This window comes from Vipera ursinii (assembly GCF_947247035.1).
Source record: "Vipera ursinii genome assembly, chromosome: 1".
Lineage (NCBI taxonomy): Eukaryota > Metazoa > Chordata > Lepidosauria > Squamata > Viperidae > Vipera > Vipera ursinii.
The window spans coordinates 318,636,102-318,653,924 of NC_139512.1; the positions used below are offsets into that span (position 1 = coordinate 318,636,102).

At 45.2% G+C, this 17,823-nt stretch overlaps 1 protein-coding gene across 2 annotated transcripts in view; it reads right to left on the reverse strand.

Annotated features, from left to right (window-relative positions):
• Nucleotides 1–4,532: 4,532 nt before the first annotated feature.
• Nucleotides 4,533–17,823, reverse strand: part of MERTK (MER proto-oncogene, tyrosine kinase) — an 84,085-nt gene continuing 70,794 nt past the window's right edge. For both annotated transcript variants that reach the window (XM_083348306.1, XM_083348305.1), the window contains exons 14-19: nucleotides 17,045–17,137; nucleotides 15,984–16,102; nucleotides 11,739–11,848; nucleotides 7,642–7,801; nucleotides 6,297–6,433; nucleotides 4,533–5,224 (exon numbers count right to left, since the gene is read on the reverse strand). In XM_083348306.1, the coding sequence (XP_083204432.1) occupies nucleotides 4,723–5,224; nucleotides 6,297–6,433; nucleotides 7,642–7,801; nucleotides 11,739–11,848; nucleotides 15,984–16,102; nucleotides 17,045–17,137 (1,121 nt within the window). In that variant the 3' untranslated portion in view covers nucleotides 4,533–4,722. The remainder of the gene's footprint in view (nucleotides 5,225–6,296; nucleotides 6,434–7,641; nucleotides 7,802–11,738; nucleotides 11,849–15,983; nucleotides 16,103–17,044; nucleotides 17,138–17,823) is intronic.

Below are 17,823 nucleotides of genomic sequence, written 5' to 3' on the forward strand. Positions count from 1 at the left end.
GGGGTTTCCAGTCACACCACCCCAACACCCACCTTGGCCACCACCTCTTGACTGACAAGACACCGTGTGCTACCCGAGTCAATTAAGGCCCTGAATCCCAGTGCCTCACCCATGCTGGGGTTCGTCAGTGTTACTGGGATCGTGAAAGGGCAGATCGGTGCACTTACCATTGGGTCTTCCTCCTGTCCATCACCGTCCCCGTAAACTTTTAGGCCCACGTCCGTTGGCCTCTGTCTCCGCTTGGTTGTTTCTCCTGGGCATCGTGTCCAAGGCCTGATGGTTGGCTCGGGATCGCTCCACAAACCGTGGGGAAGTTACACCCCGTGCTGGGGTTGCTCCTGCCACTGCCCGGGGCGCCGGCATTGGACAGTCAGCTACACGGTGCCCCGGCTGGTCACACCAGAAACAGCGGAGAGCGGCCCGGGGTGGTGGTCCTGTGGGTTTCTGCATCGGCGACGCCGGGTTTTGCCCCTCCCCTTGCGGCTTCTGCGGAGCCTGTTGGGGGTCTGCTGGAGGTTTTGCACGGCGCTGGCAGCCCTGTAGGCCGACGTCCAGCTCAACCACAACCCGGAACCATTCCTGGAGTCTGGGAGGGATGCCGCGGACGATACAGGCCCTCTGGAGGTGGTCGTCCAGCCCAGCCCGGAAATGATGGATCAACATCCGCTCCGGCCACGAGCTAAGTTTGCCTGCCACCTCCCTGAACTCCCGAACAAACTCCGTTGCTGGCCAGCCGTTTTGTTGGAGCCCAACTATCTTGGCTTCAGCCCGCTGTACCCGGGTAACGTCTTCAAAGCGGGCTCGCAATGCCTCGAGGAACAACCCGACATCCCCCAGCTCTCTAGCACGGTCGCTGTACAGGTTAGCGACCCATGCCGCAGCCTCCCCCTGCAGCGCTGTTGTGACTGCCATCACCATTGCCCACTGAGAGGCATACACGGGGCCGTACTTATCTAGATGATGGATCACGTGACCAAGGAAGAGGGCCAGGCGGTCGGGGTGGCCATCGAATGTCATGGGCAACAGTGGTGGGCCCCACGCTGCTGGTGCTCCCCAGAGCCCTGCCGGAGCACCCAATCCTTACACTATGGGCCCTGGTTGTGGCCAACCCAGCACTCCTGCCGGTGGCCCTGGGTGTAGCACAGCACCACCGCCCCCCGTAGCACCCGCCCGTACGGGCCCTTGACCTGGTGCAGCCACGGGGCCCGGCAACGAAGGTGCAGTCCCCTGCGGGGTGCCGGAACCCTGCAAAGCCCGAAAACGGGGGCTAGCCAGGCAGAAACGGGCCTGGCTTTGCTGCACAGGGCCAGCCCTGTCCTGAGACCAACGGCCAGCATCCGGTTTGGGTTTGATGGGGGTCCATGGCCGAGGCTCCCCGAACCTGTCCCTCAGGACGTCCATAGTACAACTCCCTGGAGCCGTGGAGTAGCTCCACTCCTACCCTTCTTTGTCGGTAATGCGATGCTCCCTCCACTCCAACAACGGCCCCCTCTGCCTGGGTGGCTGCTCCTGCCCATCTCCAGTTGTCACAGTACAGAACTGAGCCACCATTCCCCAGTCTTTGCTTGAGCAGTCGGCCCCTGGGTCCCAATGCCTTCAGCCGCTGGGCAAGGGTCCCGGACCTTGGGCTGAACTACCGGTGGGGCCTCTGCCAACTCCCCCATGTCCAGAGGTGCTGTAGCCCCAGCCAGCTCCTCTCCCTCCACAGTAAGCACAGCCCCCTGGGTTCCCTCGGCCATGTCAGTTGCCTCGAAGTCCAGAGCAGAACACAGCAACGAGGAAATGCTGTAAGCAACGCTGACTTACTGTCACAGCCGTCCACGCTGAAAGAACGACGACAACGTGGTACGGGTGACGATGAGGTTTTCTTTACTTCAGAAAAGCCTAGCAGATACAAAGTCAGCGTTGGGAGCTAGCCGTCCCAACGCGTCTTTTATACATTGGGGGTGATTAGCCCCACCCCTCCCCATGCATACCAGCATCCGGCTGAGTCTGCTCAAAACCCGCCCCCTTCCCAGCTCTCCGCACGTCACCCTGCCCTTTGTGCCTGAGCTCCCACACAGACTCCAGATGAGTGTATGCCCTTAACCCCCCTTTCGTGCTCCCCCACCCCTCCTCCATGCTCCCCTCCATTGTCCAGCGTGTCAGTGTTACAGTCCTCCTAACAGCTCCCCACAATGCCCCGCTATCCGGTCTTCGTTCTGAACCACCCGACGCCCCCTCTGAGCCGCCCGACGCCCCCGCCGAGGAGCAGGCAGCTGGGTAATCCCAGGACGAGCTGCGGCTGCCAGTCTGACTGCCTATGGGTCCCTTCAGCAGCTCCATCGACGCAGACACGTCAGAAAGCCCCGGAACAGCTGCCCGTGGTTGCTGGCGGCCGTTTGACTGCTGGATGTGCTGTTCCCAGGTGGCTCCAGCAGGAAGTTTCAGGCGGGCGGTTTGCACGGCGTTTCCCCTGCTCCCCTCGTCATGTTGAGCCCACGGGGCTTGACACCCATCACAACTCGCACGGCTGCATTCTGCACCAGCTGAAGCCTCCGAGTGGTCCTCAAGGGCAACCCCATGTAGAGAGCGTTGCAGTAGTCTAAACGGGAGGTCACGAGTGCATGAGTGTGCGTAGGGCATCTCGGTCCAGGTAGGGTCGCAACTGGTGCTCCAGGCGAACCTGGGCAAAAGCCCTCCTGGTCACGGCTCCTATATGGTCTTCAAAATTGAGCCGGGAGTTAAGGAGGATGCCCAAGTTGTGAGCCCTATCAACGGGGGGTAACACCTCACCCCCCATCATTAAAGGTGGAATGGTCTGGTTAACCCGAGATGCCGATATGCACAGCCACTCAGTCTTGGCAGGATTGAGACGAAGCCCGTTTCTCCCCATCCAGACCTGAACCGCCTCCAGGCACCGGGACATCACGGAGAGGGCATCACTGGGTTGGTTCGGGGTGGAAAGAAAAAGTTGGGTATCATCAGCGTACTGATGATACCCCACCCCGCAACCACAAATGATCTCACCCAGCAGCTTCATATAGATGTTGAACAGGAGGGGCGAGAGAACCGACCCCTGAGGAACTCCACAAACAAGAGGCCTTGGGGTGGATCTCTGCCCTCCCGTCAACACCAACTGCAAGCGGCCCAGGAGATAGGAGGACAACCACCGTAAAACGGTGCCTCCCACTCCCAACCCCCTGAGATGCGGCAGTAGGATACCATGGTCGATGGTATCAAAAGCCGCTGAGAGATCTAATAGGACTGGGACAGAGGAACAACCCCTGTCCTGAACCCGCCAGAGATCATTCACTAGCGCGACCAATGCCGTCTCCGTGCTGTGTCCTGGCCTGAAACCCGATTGGTACGGGTCCAGATAATCAGTTTCCTCCAGGAACAGAGGAAGCTGATGAGCCACCATTTGGTGATGCTCACTGTCTCCATAGCAGGGAGCAGCTGAGACTCCCTTGCCCAGCAGTGAACCTCAAAGCCTCGACTACCAGAGGGACCCTCGCTATCCCTCTCAGCCATGTAAAGGACCCTCATACGGCGGCACAGATGCCTGGAACCCTGCCCCCTCCAGCCCAGCCCAGCTCTGCTTCCCCCAAAGAAGTGCACGGCCGCGCTTACCTCTTCCTCAAGGCTGCTGCCAGTGCCACCGCGGAGCTACAGTCCCCATGTGCGCAAATGCGCTCTAGGCGAGATGGGCCAATCACAGCTAATGGGATGCCAGGCAGGGTGCAATGGCAGCTTCCTCCAGTTTGGAGGCCTTCCTGGACTACAGGGGAGCAGAGGGGCAACAAGATTGTTGCCAGAGGTGGGAGGGATGGTTTGGCTGCAGGCCCCACGTGTGCAAATGCGTTACAGGCGGGACAGGCCGAGCACGGCTTACCATATGCGCAGCAGGCTGCGATGTCAACTTCACCTCTGGGCTCACGACAATCTTCCTGGGCTAGAGGAGGGTGGAGGGGTGGTGGAGCTCCTGTTGCTAGTGCTGCTGCTGCTGCTAAGTAGCGGAGTAGCCCGACTGCTGGGTCCTGAGGTGCGAGAATGCGCTGCAGGGGCCAAGTGCAGCTTATTGGACATCCCTGGCCATCACTGCAGGCCAATGAGTGGTCAAGGGGCCAATGAGCTGCAACTGTGTTTGCCTCCTCCTGTGCACAAGCCCAGGGCAAGTGCTCAGCTGGGCTGGCGCCAAGGTGGTGGGGGCTGGACCTTCGTCATTTCCAGGAGAGTTGTGCGAGCCACATCCAATCATATGGCAGGCCATTTGTGGCCTGTGGGCCTTGTGTTTGACGTGTCTGGTGTAAGGTGTTGACAAAAGAGAAAGGGCATATTTTTCAATGAAAAAAGTGGTCAGAAATTAAATGTATGTATTGTGTATGTGTGTGTGTGGGGGGTTAATATCTATCCATGTCTACTGTAACATAGAAGTTGTGAAGGAGCCAGAGGATATTCTATTGACAAACCATCCATGAAAGAACCTGTTACAGAAAAGAGACCAAAAAAATTAAAACTTGTGTTCAAAATAAATAAGACAGACCATTACCAAATTTGTTTATTAAAATATAATTTCTATAAAGATACAAATGCTTCCTCTAAAGTTAGCTGCTATACAAAGATGGGAGAGCATGCTACATAGGAACGGCTTTCCGTGATGGGAACGTCCATTGGCTATCCAGAGCACTTCAAGCTCAGAAGGGTCTCTGAGCTGCAGTTCATAAGAATGCTAGTTTTCCTTCACAGCAGAATTTCAGACTCCTCCAAAGAATCATCTGCAAAGAGCAGTTCATTAGTCAATGCGCTTCCTACGGGGAGTGTGCTGGCTTGAGACCACTGCATCCTGTCCTGCAAGTGAGTGATCTGAAGCAATGATATTTCTTCCTCCTCTGTTCTTACCAGACTGGCCTGGTGCTCTCCACTGACTCCACTTAAAATGTATCTGTCCCCTGTTTCACTGCTTTCATGGATATCCACAGTGACTACTGTAGGCTCCGGTCTCTGGGAACAAGATTGTATGATTTCATTTGGATCAAGGACTGTGTCTATTTGGGGAAACTCATAATCTTCCATTAGTTCTTTTGCATTCGCTTCCTGCAAGTTTGTGTTAATATAAATTACACTGCTTGGTTCACCCAGAGCAGGTAAGCTTTCCAATATTTTCTCTAGGTGAAGCTTAAGTTCTGAGAAGGTCGGTCGGTCCACAGGATCTGCCCTCCAGCACGAATACATGATTTCATACCTGAAATGGGAAATATGCTATGAGGAAGGAAGCTGGATAATTATTAAGGGGGGGGGGGGAGGCAGACATTTGTGAATGTCCTATTAAAAGTTGGGTTTGTTAGGGTATCTGAAATGTTAGAAATAGAAAGGTGACAAAGTTAATCCTTTGAGGACAAGTAAACTACCTTTGGGAGTGATGTGTAGCAATTGAATAGATAATTTTGTTTTAATCCATTTCAAACTGAACATGTCACTAGTGACAAACCTGGCTTATTTTGAATCGTAGCTTCTTTGCCTAATTTTAAAAAATATTAAATTGGTTCAGCATGTTGCAATGAATTACATGTAAGATTGCCTTTAAAAACAATTTGTAAATATGGTTAACCCAAAATATAGCAGCCAGAAATCCATAGGGGCTGAGCACTACAACTATTTTGTTATCTACATAAGCTCTAAGTTTTTGGGCCCAATTGAAAGCTGATATTCAAATGATTGGAGGCATCTCTTCCCATATCAGCCTGTTAACCTTACAGTCATAAGCTGGTATCATTGCCAGATGAGATGAAGCAGGCAACTATGGGAGGAAGAGTTTGATGTCCCATTTGTTGAATGGTCTAGAAAGGTTGGCCTGAGAACATATGTTTTCTTTGCAATCTATTCATTTATCTATCTATTCAATCTATTCATTCATTCATTCATTTGCCACCCATCTTGCCACAGGCAACTCTATAATACCAGAGCAATGAAGGATTTTGGTTTGTCTTCAAACATCTTTTGTGCTTTTAGAACTTCACTGATTTGTTTTTGCTGTGGATTTTTACTATTGGTGCCCTGAACTAGGTTAAGGTACAACACCCAGGACAGCCTCCCCTTTAACACAATGGCTGCAATTAGAGATTTTCAGTTTTATTTTATCATAGAGCAATTGTTCATAGTCTAAACACATCCGCAAAAACAGCCTATTAAAGCAAAGAAAAACCACTCTTGGTTTCCAGATTTCCAAGCTGCAAATATAATAATTACCATAAGCAAGCCATGCATTCAATTGCTACAATTATACTTTGATATTATCACAATTATAAAATACTTACAAATCATCTAAACAGCCCTCTGGCTGCTTTAGTCTATGCCCATGAAGTAGGTAGTCATAGATTTCATGGTTCTGCACTCCTGGGTATGGAGTCATTCCTCGAGTTGCTATCTCCCACATTGTAACACCAAATGCCCACTACAGGGAAAGAAAATAGAGGGATAACTTACTTAAACAGCATTTTAGAAGAACTTAATTTAATGATACCCATAATTGTCTATGCACGCTTTTTGGGGAATAAGTCTCACCAAACATATTGAGATTATTTTTGTCCATTAAAAAAATATGCTGCCTTTTCTGATGCATTGCTGAAAATCATATTGGTGATTTTGTACTCCCAGTAATTTCACATGATTGCAAATTACATTTTTTTAACTACATAAAAACAGCTAACCAAGACCAAAATATTTAATTTCCAAACCTTAATGTTGTGGATTGTAATTTTAACTCATAATTCTTTGACAAAAAGTATATACTAGAAATAGAATGTTAATATACAGAAACATACCAATTTAATTTCTGGCATCTGAGACTGAAATTTTTTCAATTAATGAGGCTTGGAAATAGAGAACCACTGTTAGTTGGAACTGACTGTACTTTGTTTAAAAAGGTAGAGTCGACCTTTTTTTTGAATTACATGTAATTTCTTCTCACAGATATCTAGGCTATGTTTACTACATTTTAAAGGAGTTGATAGGAATAATTTTGTATATGGCAGACTTGTTCTTTAACCTAACTTTGCTGGTAACTTACACCTACAAAAGCATCAAAAAAAGGACAATTAATAGCTCTAGAACTTGTCTGACATGTTGATAAATATTCTCTCAACAGAGGGAGCTGCACCCCTAGCTTTATTTGACTAATAAGCTTAGGGATAGGATCCCCAATTTTTCTGTACTGTAATTATGTCTTGTAGCTTCATTGTACCTTTTTTTAAAAAAACAAGGCAAACTAGTTTTAATTATTCAAAAGTAAACTAGTTTGAGCATTTTTTTTCTTTAACATTATGTTAAATAACTAATAACTAATCCTGGTTAGAAAACTGAAAATACAGAGTAACAAATAAAATATTTTGTAAAATCTGAAGAAATTAATGTATAGGGCATAGTTGTCTGCAGAAAGTTTTTGAATAATTTACGTTATTAAAATGAACAGGTCGAATGTAAATTTCATAGTAATAAGCCTTTTATTCTCAATCTAGTTTACTTTGCATAAATACTGCTGTGTGAAAAACAGGCACAATTATATGGTATGTTTCCTATATTATAAGAATTCTGTCAATCCAAGTTTCCTCCTATAGCCAGACTTAACTGTTAAACTGGAACACCATCTTCTCATTTACTTACCACATCACTCTTTGTTGTGTAGACTTGATCAGCAAGACTTTCTATAGCAATCCATTTAACAGGCATTTTTGCAATACGCCCTTGCCGGTAATAATCTCCACTGTAAATTTTCTTGGATAAACCAAAGTCTGCTACACACACTGTCATGTCGTCCCGCAACCTGTCCATTAATGTATGTCAGTTAATATGAATTCATATTATAAGAAAGAGGCTCCTCAAAGATCTAGCATTACTTCATATGTGTGTATGCTTTGGGAAAGAGATGATACGAATCAAAATAATTTTCTTACATAGTCTCTCTGGAGAAAAACTGACTTGATGGCACACAGTCAATTAATGGAGACTCCAGCCAAAAAAAAAATCCAAATTAAAGCTATTTCTGATTCTGACACATATTAAGAATCAAACTAAGGATGATACTGAATGTATTACAACTTTGAAGCATTTTCCCCTTGTTCTTCAGGTAGAGCTTCTAGAATAGCTTAAGGTCAATAAAAACAAAAATTCTTCCACTGTCCTTTACCTCCTAGTTTACCAATGAAAGATAATAACAAAAGGAGAAGGGACTGAGGTCAGCAGAATGTAAAGTTATCTAGTTGTCCTTATAATTATCGGGGAGTCTTAGAGAGTGGTTTTTGCAGTTCCATCCCTTTTATACTTGTTTTTCATTTTGATATGCATTCTGTACCAGTTGGAGCCTCCGAGTGGTCTTCAAGGGAAGCCCCATGTAAAGAGCATTGCAGTAGTCCAGGCGAGAGGTCACGAGCGCATGAGTGACCGTACACAGGGCATCCAAGTCCAGATAGGGCCGCAGCTGGCGCACCAGGCGAACCTGGGCGAAAGCCCCCCTAGTCACGGCCACTATATGGTCTTCCAGAGTAAGTCATGAATCTAGGAGGACTCCCAAGTTGCGAGCCCTATCCACGAGGGGTAAGGACTCAACCCCCATAAGAAGAGATGGAATATTTTGAATGTCCCAGGATGCCGGAATGCACAGCCACTCAGTCTTGTCAGGGTTGAGTTGAAGTCTGTTCCTCCCCATCCAGGCTCGAACCGCCTCCAGGCAATGGGACATCACATCGAGGGCATCACTGGGGTGGTTTGGGGTCGAAATGAAAAGTTGGGTATCATCGGCATATTGATGATACCCAACTCCAAAACCACGAATGATCTCACCCAGCGGTTTCATGTAGATGTTGAACAGGAGAGGTGAGAGGACCGACCCCTGAGGAACTCCACAAGCGAGAGTCCTAGGGGTCGACCTCTGTCCTCCTGCCAACACCGACTGCGAGCGTCCCAGGAGATAGGAGGAGAACCACTGAAGAACTGTGCCTCCCACTCCCAATCCCCTGAGATGCCGCAGCAGGATACCATGGTCGATGGTATCGAAAGCCGCCGAGAGGTCTAATAGGACAAGGACAGAGGAATGTCCTCTGTCCCGGGCCCTCCAGAGATCATTCACCAGAGCGACCAATGCCGTCTCCGTGCTGTACCCGGGCCTGAAACCCGATTGGAACGGGTCTAGATAATCCGCTTCATCCAGGACCAGGGGAAGCTGATGCGCCACCACACTCTCAACAACCTTCGCAAGAAAGCGAAGGTTGGAGACCGGACGAAAGTTGTTCAAAACAGCTGGGTCCAGAGCAGGCTTCTTGAGGAGAGGTCTCACCACCGCCTCCTTCAAGACGGCGGGGAAATTACCCTCACTCAAGGAAGCAGATATAACTGCCTGGAACCAGCCTCGTGTCCTCTCCTGGGCTGCATAAACCAACCAAGAAGGGCACGGGTCCAATAAACATGTGGTGGAGCTCAGCCTCCCCATAATCCTGTCCACTTCCTCAGGGGTTACAGAATCAAACTCCTCCCAGATAACATCGACAAGACTGCCCGTGTCTTGCTCGTCAGACTCTGCCCAGTTGGAGTCCAGACCGGTCCGAATCCGAGCGATTTTATCCAGCAGATGTTGTCCAAACTCCTCGGCACGACCCTGCAAGGGTTCCTCCCTCACCTCCTGATTAAGGAGGGAGCGGGTCACCCTAAACAGGGCGGCCGGGCGATTATCTGCGGACGCGATGAGGGCAGAGAAGTAATTACACCTCGCCGTCCTCATTGCTGCAAGATAAGACCTAATAAAGGTTCTTAGTCGCAACCGGTCGGATTCAGATCGGCTGGACCTCGAACAGCTCTCTAGGCCCCGTTTCCGACGCTTGATCTCCCGGAGCTCCGAGGAGAACCATGGAGCTTGTTGGGATCTCCACCGGGTCAGGGGCCGCAAGGGTACAACTCAGTCAAGTGCCTCAGTGGCCGCCCTTTCCCAGGCTTCCACTAGGGCATCCGCCTCCGTTGTGAGCAACGGAGGCAGGTGGGGACCTCAGCGCCGCCTGGAATATATCAGGATCCATTAAGCGTCTGGGGCGGTACCATCTAATTGGCTCCGTACCCCCACGGCGGGGGGTGGCAAAACGGAAGACCAGCCGCAGGAGGTGATGATCGGTCCATGACAGGAGCATAATAAATGGAGAGCCCCCACCAAGATCATCAAACCACCATCCAGATAAGAAAACCAGGTCAAGGGTGTGGCCTCCCTCATGAGTTGGTTCAGAAATTACCTGCGTCAGGTCCATGGCCGTCATGGAAGCCATGAACTCCCGGGCTAACTCAGATGACCCTCCCAGGGATGGTAGATTGAAGTCACCCAAAACTATGAGTTTGGGGAACTCAATCACCAACCCAGAGAGGACATCGAGTAGCTCAGGCAGGGCTGCCGCTGTGCGACTAGGCGAAAAGTACACCAGCAGCAAGCCCAACTGCACCCCCGGACCAAACCTCAAAAAGAGAGACTCACACCTGACTATCTGAGGAACGGTGGTCTCCCGCGGACATAAGGTCTCCCTAATAGCTACCGCCACTCCCCCGCCCCTACCTTGAGCCCGAGGCCAGTGTAGCACCCGGAAACCTGGTGGGCAGAGATCAACCAAAGGGACCCCACCCTCTGGACCCAACCAGGTCTCCGTGATGCAAGCCAGGTCCGCATGCTCACCCTCAACCAAATCCCGCACAAGGGGAGCTTTATTAATCACAGACCTGGCATTCAGATACACCAGCCGGAGCTCAGGAGGCTGTGCATCCTCGCTCCCGGAACCTCGGGGAAGAAACAGAGGGTTGGAGCGCCTCACCGCTTGTAAATAGCGGAGATGGCCCTCCCGGTGACGATACGGCCCTCTGTACATGCACCTGCTGCCATTCCCCAATGTCGTGGGAATCGGTAGTCCCACGACCCGCTCCCGAGCCCCGGAGGTAACCACACCCCGCTCTCCTCCTACGCGATCAGACCCGGGCCTGGCCTGAACCACGGTTGAATGACCACCCCCCATAGTCAAACAGCCACCACCCACTCCCACCCCTCTCCCTAACCCCATAAAAAATTTCACTAAAAAGTTAACCAGGGCCCTCCTATTAAATTTATATTGAAGGCCCCTGCCCCTGCCCGTCCATCTCTCAGGGTCCCAATAATTGGGCCCTTCATCGAGACTGGGGGCGGCAAAGAAGGTGGGTCGCACCCAGGAGAGGGGGGCACCCCTGAGGGCGAACAAGTCCGTGCTGGTATATTGATACATAAAGACCGAAAGAGTCCAGGGAAGGCAGTCCCATAATTGAGAAGTTCAATAGGAGGATCGAAGGGTAGGAAGTGAACATTTGGACCGTCACCCAGCTTACTGCCACTCGGTTGGGTGCTCCCAGGAGCAGACCACAACCCGTCCTCTCACGACGGGCTGCGAATCTGCTCCCAAGGGTGGTCCAAAATATACACCCTGGGTGGGGCATGTCCCATAGAGCTCCCACCTCTATGGGGCTGCCGATGTAGAGCCAAGCCACTCTCCCACTGTGGCTTGTACCCAGGTCCATCCCAGTCCAAAGGGGAAAAAGGAGGCAGATAGAAAGTTGGCAAGTTGGTAATCCGCTGCCCGAACTGCTACAGCTACCGCTTCAGTTACAGTTATATTTCCTAGATTTTGTTTTCCACTTTAAGATTTACAGTTTCTGAATGAAGATCAATCTGAATTTCTAAGTAGAAAAGAGAACTCTAGAGAACTCACATGCAATTTCGGGCAGCCAGGTCCCTGTGGAGGAAATGTTTGCTACTGAGGTATTCCATTCCTAGAGCAATATGGATCATGAACTTCAATAAAATTTGCAGTGGAACATACTGGGAAGAGAATAAGATGCACATTTTTCTTAATATATGATACTGATTAATTATCATACTAAATAAATGAAAAAATAAACCACATATGATTTAAGATAAACAAAACAGGGTTGGCTAGAATACAAAGATAACTTATTTAACATACTACTACTAGAATGAGAGGCAGTGTATCCATGTTGGTTTAACTTGGAATACACATTCTTCTGTACAAATGGCATTAATAAATACATAACCTTTTCAGATAGAGGAGGATTAGGCTAAAATGCCTAAATGAATGTCAAAGCGATTTCATATCTAAATATGTTATGATTATAGTTGACTGATTGTATTATGACCAAGATAGTCGAAATGGTGGAGAAAAATAGGTAAAATCTTCTTTGAATTGCTTTCATTACATGGTGATTTCAAGAAAATATTTGTATCATTTTTCATGGCAAGAATTCAAAAGTATTCATTTTTCAGGAAGATTATTTTTTTTTTACTTCCCAGTCTGGCCTATAGTAGCTATGACGGCTTCCTAGTGAAACACTAACTGATCCTATTAGCACTGGGTAAATCCTTGAAGACCTGGATGTTTCTTTGATTATTGGGTCTCGAGGATGAGTGAGCTTGTCAATAAGATGCTATGCTAAGATTTGAGTTATTATTTCACTGTTTTTGTTTGGTTTTAATCCTATATGCAAAGTCCAAATTTAGAATAATAGAAATAGAATAGAATAATAACCTTTTTGTCACTTTTTTTTATTACATGAATGTACACTAATTGGCATACATTAAAATGAAAGTTTGTTGCATTCAGCTCTCAAAGGGACACCACCTCCTATATACACTTCATAAATATGACAAAAATAAAGACAGAATTATGCATATACTCACACATATTATATAACACAGTCTAGTTCGGGTTATGTATACATGTGCATGGCGAGAAAAACGAATCTTGTGAGTTTACCAGATGGATGCCATAGAGAACAAAGCTATTACAGAATCAGGTAGTCCTGCTAGAAATACTTTGAAACCTCCTCTCAGGGGGAACAAAAGAAACAGACCATAAAGCGGATGTGTGGGGCCTCTAACAATGCTTTGAGTTCTAAGCACCTAGCGCTTATAAGCAGCATCCTGAATACCAGGGAGCGAGCTTATTTGTAGTTGTGAATTGGGTTGTTACATAAACTGATGTATTGATGACAGGGAGAGAAAGAGAGAGAAAAACAGGTTCTACAACAGATAGCAGCACGTATCTGACCTTATGTTATCTTTAAAATTTTAAGTAGGATCAGATTATTTTAGTACTTTTGGACAGGAGTCTATCAGAACATCTTTAGATAGAAAATTAAAGAAAAATATTAGAAATTATGGTATTTTGTTATCAAAATTACACATGCCTTATAGTTACAAGTAGTCAAAATTGTGTTAAGAAATTGCCTCTTAGAAACAAGTCTCCAATTTTATTTTTTTTAAATGTTAAAAGGCAGAAAATTTAGGCCTAAGCTTTTCTGAACAAATTTCTTTGCCATTGTCATATGCCAAGGAAAAGATTGCCCATAGATTTCCCTGCTTTAAGGGAAAATATGAGCATGTGCATTTTGATTAAGCATTTCTTGTATGATTAAAAAAATCTATTTTTCAATCAGTTCATAAATGATGCTGTTTTGAAAGATGTAATGGATGACAAAGTTGAAGGAATGTTGTCCAGTTTTCATTCGTTCACAGCAGCTCATAAAAAAAACCTCTCTTGAAAGAAATCCCAATTGTGTATGAAAATGTCATTTAATTTTCCCTTAATCTGCCTTTTAGGCAAGTTCACATGCTGAGGGTACATAATGTGTGGTCCTATTTTACACTATCTTTGTTTGAAGAACAAGTTAAAATGAAACAACTGTTTTTGTCATAAAGTACTCAAAAAGTATTGCTTTCCAAACAATTAAAATCTTTGTATGCTTTCTCTAGTGCAAGAACAATATCTACTTCATGCCTGACAGTAAAAATTACCATAGACTTTTCAATTACAGGAAATGGTAATTATGTGAAAACTGGCATAGAAACCCCTAACTAGATGATGATACTGTCCTGCTTTTGGGGGTGGGGGGTGGGGAAATGCCAAGTTCCTTTCTGGCAAGAGGATTGTGGTTTTTAAAAGGCATGTGCAGCATGATTCCAGTAAACACAACACAAAGGTCAGGAAAACAACAGTGCTTTTTGCTTGAAACAAGACAACCCCATGTTCAAAATGCCAGGCAAAATATTTAAATCATAACTATATCCAGAGGCTAATATTCACTTCCTTGCCAAGAAGATGGAGATTTGTGGCTGGAAAGCTCCACACAATATATGATACATAAAGCTTTGACTATTTTGAACCAGGACCAAGTAATTGTAATGGACTAATTATGATCTGTTCTAGGTAGGTTTCCATTCCTGCTAAATTGGGAGTATATAAACTGGTGTCTTTCAAACTCCTATCAACTCTAGCAATAACTCTAAAATAACAAGCATGGCTAACCAAAAAAACTTTATATTCCGACATATAGCATCCAAACCACAACACACCACACAGCCAACCACCATGCAAAAACTAACCCTATCATACACAAAAGGGGTGTCATGCAGAATTCTTCAGCCTCTAGGAACAGCAATAGCCCACAAACCCACAGCCACACTCCGCCAGGAATTATCCAGAACCAAAGAAAAGATACAGAAGGATGAAAGAAACAATGTAATTTACAAAATCAACAAACATTATAGCAATTAAAAATCAGGATCCATGAATACTGGCTGGCAGTCCAATGCCACGATCCCAAATTCTTAATCTCTACCCACACTGACACCAAACAGCACCAGTTTGATTGGAGCAACTCAAGAATTGTTGGCCATGCTACCACTCACCACGCTCATGAGTTCATTGAAGCCTGGCACTTCACAGCCAATTCCATCAACAGACACTTTGACCTACAACCAGCTTACGAACCACTCAGAATTTAAATGAACTGCACAGCCAACCACGGACACCACCGACCCTCAACCAACCCACACAAGTCCCCCTCAACCAGCAATTCACCTCCCAATGACACACATCTGATGTAACCTCCCCATCCTAAGACCCATCACAAGACTCAATGGTGATCCACACCTGACCCATCACAAGACCCACCACAAGTCCCTCACTTGACACCATCCTGGGTCTTGTCCTGACCCATCACAAGACCCTGATGGGAACTTCACCTAACGTGACCTCACTATCACAAGACCTACTGACCACACACAGCCCTTATAAACAAGAACACTGACATCCCCTAAACTCCGCTGAAGATGTTACCTAGCCTGGTAATGAAACATTCAGAAACCCACCCACAAGCTTGGAGAAAGAACCTTCACCCTCATCCTATACCTGAGCTACAGATATTTGCCACTATTGCAAAGCTACAATTTTATCTGGATGGAGCAGTCTGGCCATAATTAAATATCCTCTGTTTGTGTCTCATTTAGGCCTCTGCATTATGTCGTATATAGGCCTATCTTTATAAAATTGTAAAACTGCTACTGGTCAATAACAAGGTTCCCCCTGGCTGGGGGCTGAGGAGACATAGACTGATTTGTCACAAATAGGTAGGTGACATCTGGCTGCGCATCTCTTTCTATATAAGACGGATGAGGCGGTTTGTTCTTGAACCAGACATAATCTAGCAGAGAACTAGATTGGTTGAAATAAATTTAGAGTCTTCATCTTCCAATTAAATCTTGAGTCACCAGTTTGGTACTCTTAAATGCCGAAGTGCTTTGCAGCATATTAGCTTCCTTTGGCACCTGTCAGGCTTTCTATCCCATTTTATTTGACTTTAAATATTCCTTTCAATTTTTATAAAAAGGTAAAGCAAAACTCTCAGCAACATCCTTAATTCCAAAAATGACTCTAAGCTTTACATTAAAGGATGTGAATCTACAACTCGTTACTTTGTTTGAAATCCCAGCAAAAAATATCAAAAGCAAGATAGAAAACATGCTAGAAGGCTAGAGAGAACATAAAAGAAGCTGGTGAGATTTGTTTAATAAATGGGCATTTTATGACTGATGATCAAAAGAATGTTATGTGAAATCATGCATTAAAGAGATTTCACAATCCGTTCTTGTTGCTTACCTGGGAGCCTACTCCAAGCCTTAACCGAAGAAGAAAGCTATGCAAATCTCCATACTTCATAAATGGAAGAATTACCATGGGCTTTGGAACCTGCTGAGAACTTTGTTCTATGCACACACCTTAAAGAATAAAGAAAATGAATAAATAAAGAAAATGAATTCAGTTTTTTGTCTGTTATCTAATTTTATCTTTACTTGTAAAGCTTTTGAAAGATTTACTTTTTAAAGTTGCACATCTCTCAACAATTTTTTTATTGCAATTTAGGAGCCACCTGATTCCAGATGATTCTGGGCGAATTATACTTTAAAAATACAATAAACAATAAAAAGAAACAGATCATAAACATTCAGAAAACAAACGCTAAATAACAAAAAAAGCATCCTACAAAGCATCCTCAACCTTTACCCAAAGGCCTGGAACAACAGCCAGGTTTTCAATGACTTTCTGAACATATCACAGTGAAGCCATATAGATCTCTGACTTATAACAACATCAAATAGAACAAGAATATTTACAAAAAATAAAAAGGAGCAACCATTTAAAATGATTTTTTACAAGATCAGCCTGTTTCAAATCCATTTGTTTCATTCATTAGGGCAGGCTAGAAAGTATAAACAGGGAACTGGTTCAGGAAGATATCACAATAAAGACAACAGAACACACAGTAATGTTCTAATTGTGAGGGAAAAACAAAATAGCCATACAAAAGAGATTAAAGACCCATATGATTTATTTTGTTATTTCTTGTAGAAGATTAGGTTTATGATGTAGGTATCCAACTACCCTATCTAATATTGCATATTTAGCAAATGTATTTAATGATATATTGTTTGTGACTGAAATAGTTTTGTTTAATTATCACAGTTACAAACAGCTGATCTTCTTTGATTCTAATTTTCTCCTGATTCATGCTTCAAATTATCTTGAGCCAACATTTTTCCCATATGTAATTGATATGCAGGAAAAGTGCTTAACATGAATTTAGGCAGTTATAATGACTTTCTGTTAGGCTGTGAATAAAACATTTTTACCCAAGAAGTACTGTTTTCTAGTTGACTCACCAAGAAGTTTGATGACATTTGGGTGATCAAAGTCTTTCATACAAGCTGCTTCTCTGAGGAACTCTTCAATCTCTCGTTGGGAAAAACTGTCCACTGAAAACATAATAGAATAAATAAAAATGTTTAGTAAGAAGCATTTTAAACATAGCACAATCTTTTGCATATTCAAAGAAAACTTTATCTTGTCCTAAGCACTTGCTAACAGAACATGTATCTCATGTGATCAGATAAATAAATAGGTTATTGTGGTGAAAATTAAGACTGGCATTGTTGCCCATGATTTTAGTTAAACGTCAGTATAAAGGAATGCAGCATAACTAAATGAAAGTTGTTACTTTGATTGCATATCTGGAAGCAGGCTCTTTGAATATTTCAAGGCAAGTTTCTAGTTTTCACTAAAATTATGAGAAAACACCACAACTTCATTCCACGATTAAATTAGGGTAGGACTTATATTCTCAAGTATAAATTTCAATTGCAGAAATGAAAGATTACAGAATTGAATGCAAGATGGAATCTGAGTTTATTTTATAATCTGATAGTTTTCCTTATGTAGTCTCAGAGAAAAAAAAATGCTAGGGAATTTCTAATAAAAGATTGGCATGAATAGTATCATAATATACTATAGTCACTAGAGGGCACACACTCAAATGCATCTTGGTAGAGTTTAGTTTAGTTTTAGTTTTATTATATTTATATACCGCCCTTCTCCCGAAGGACTCAGGGCGGTGAACAGGGCACATATAAAAAATAAAAAATACAAAAATTAAAAAAGAATT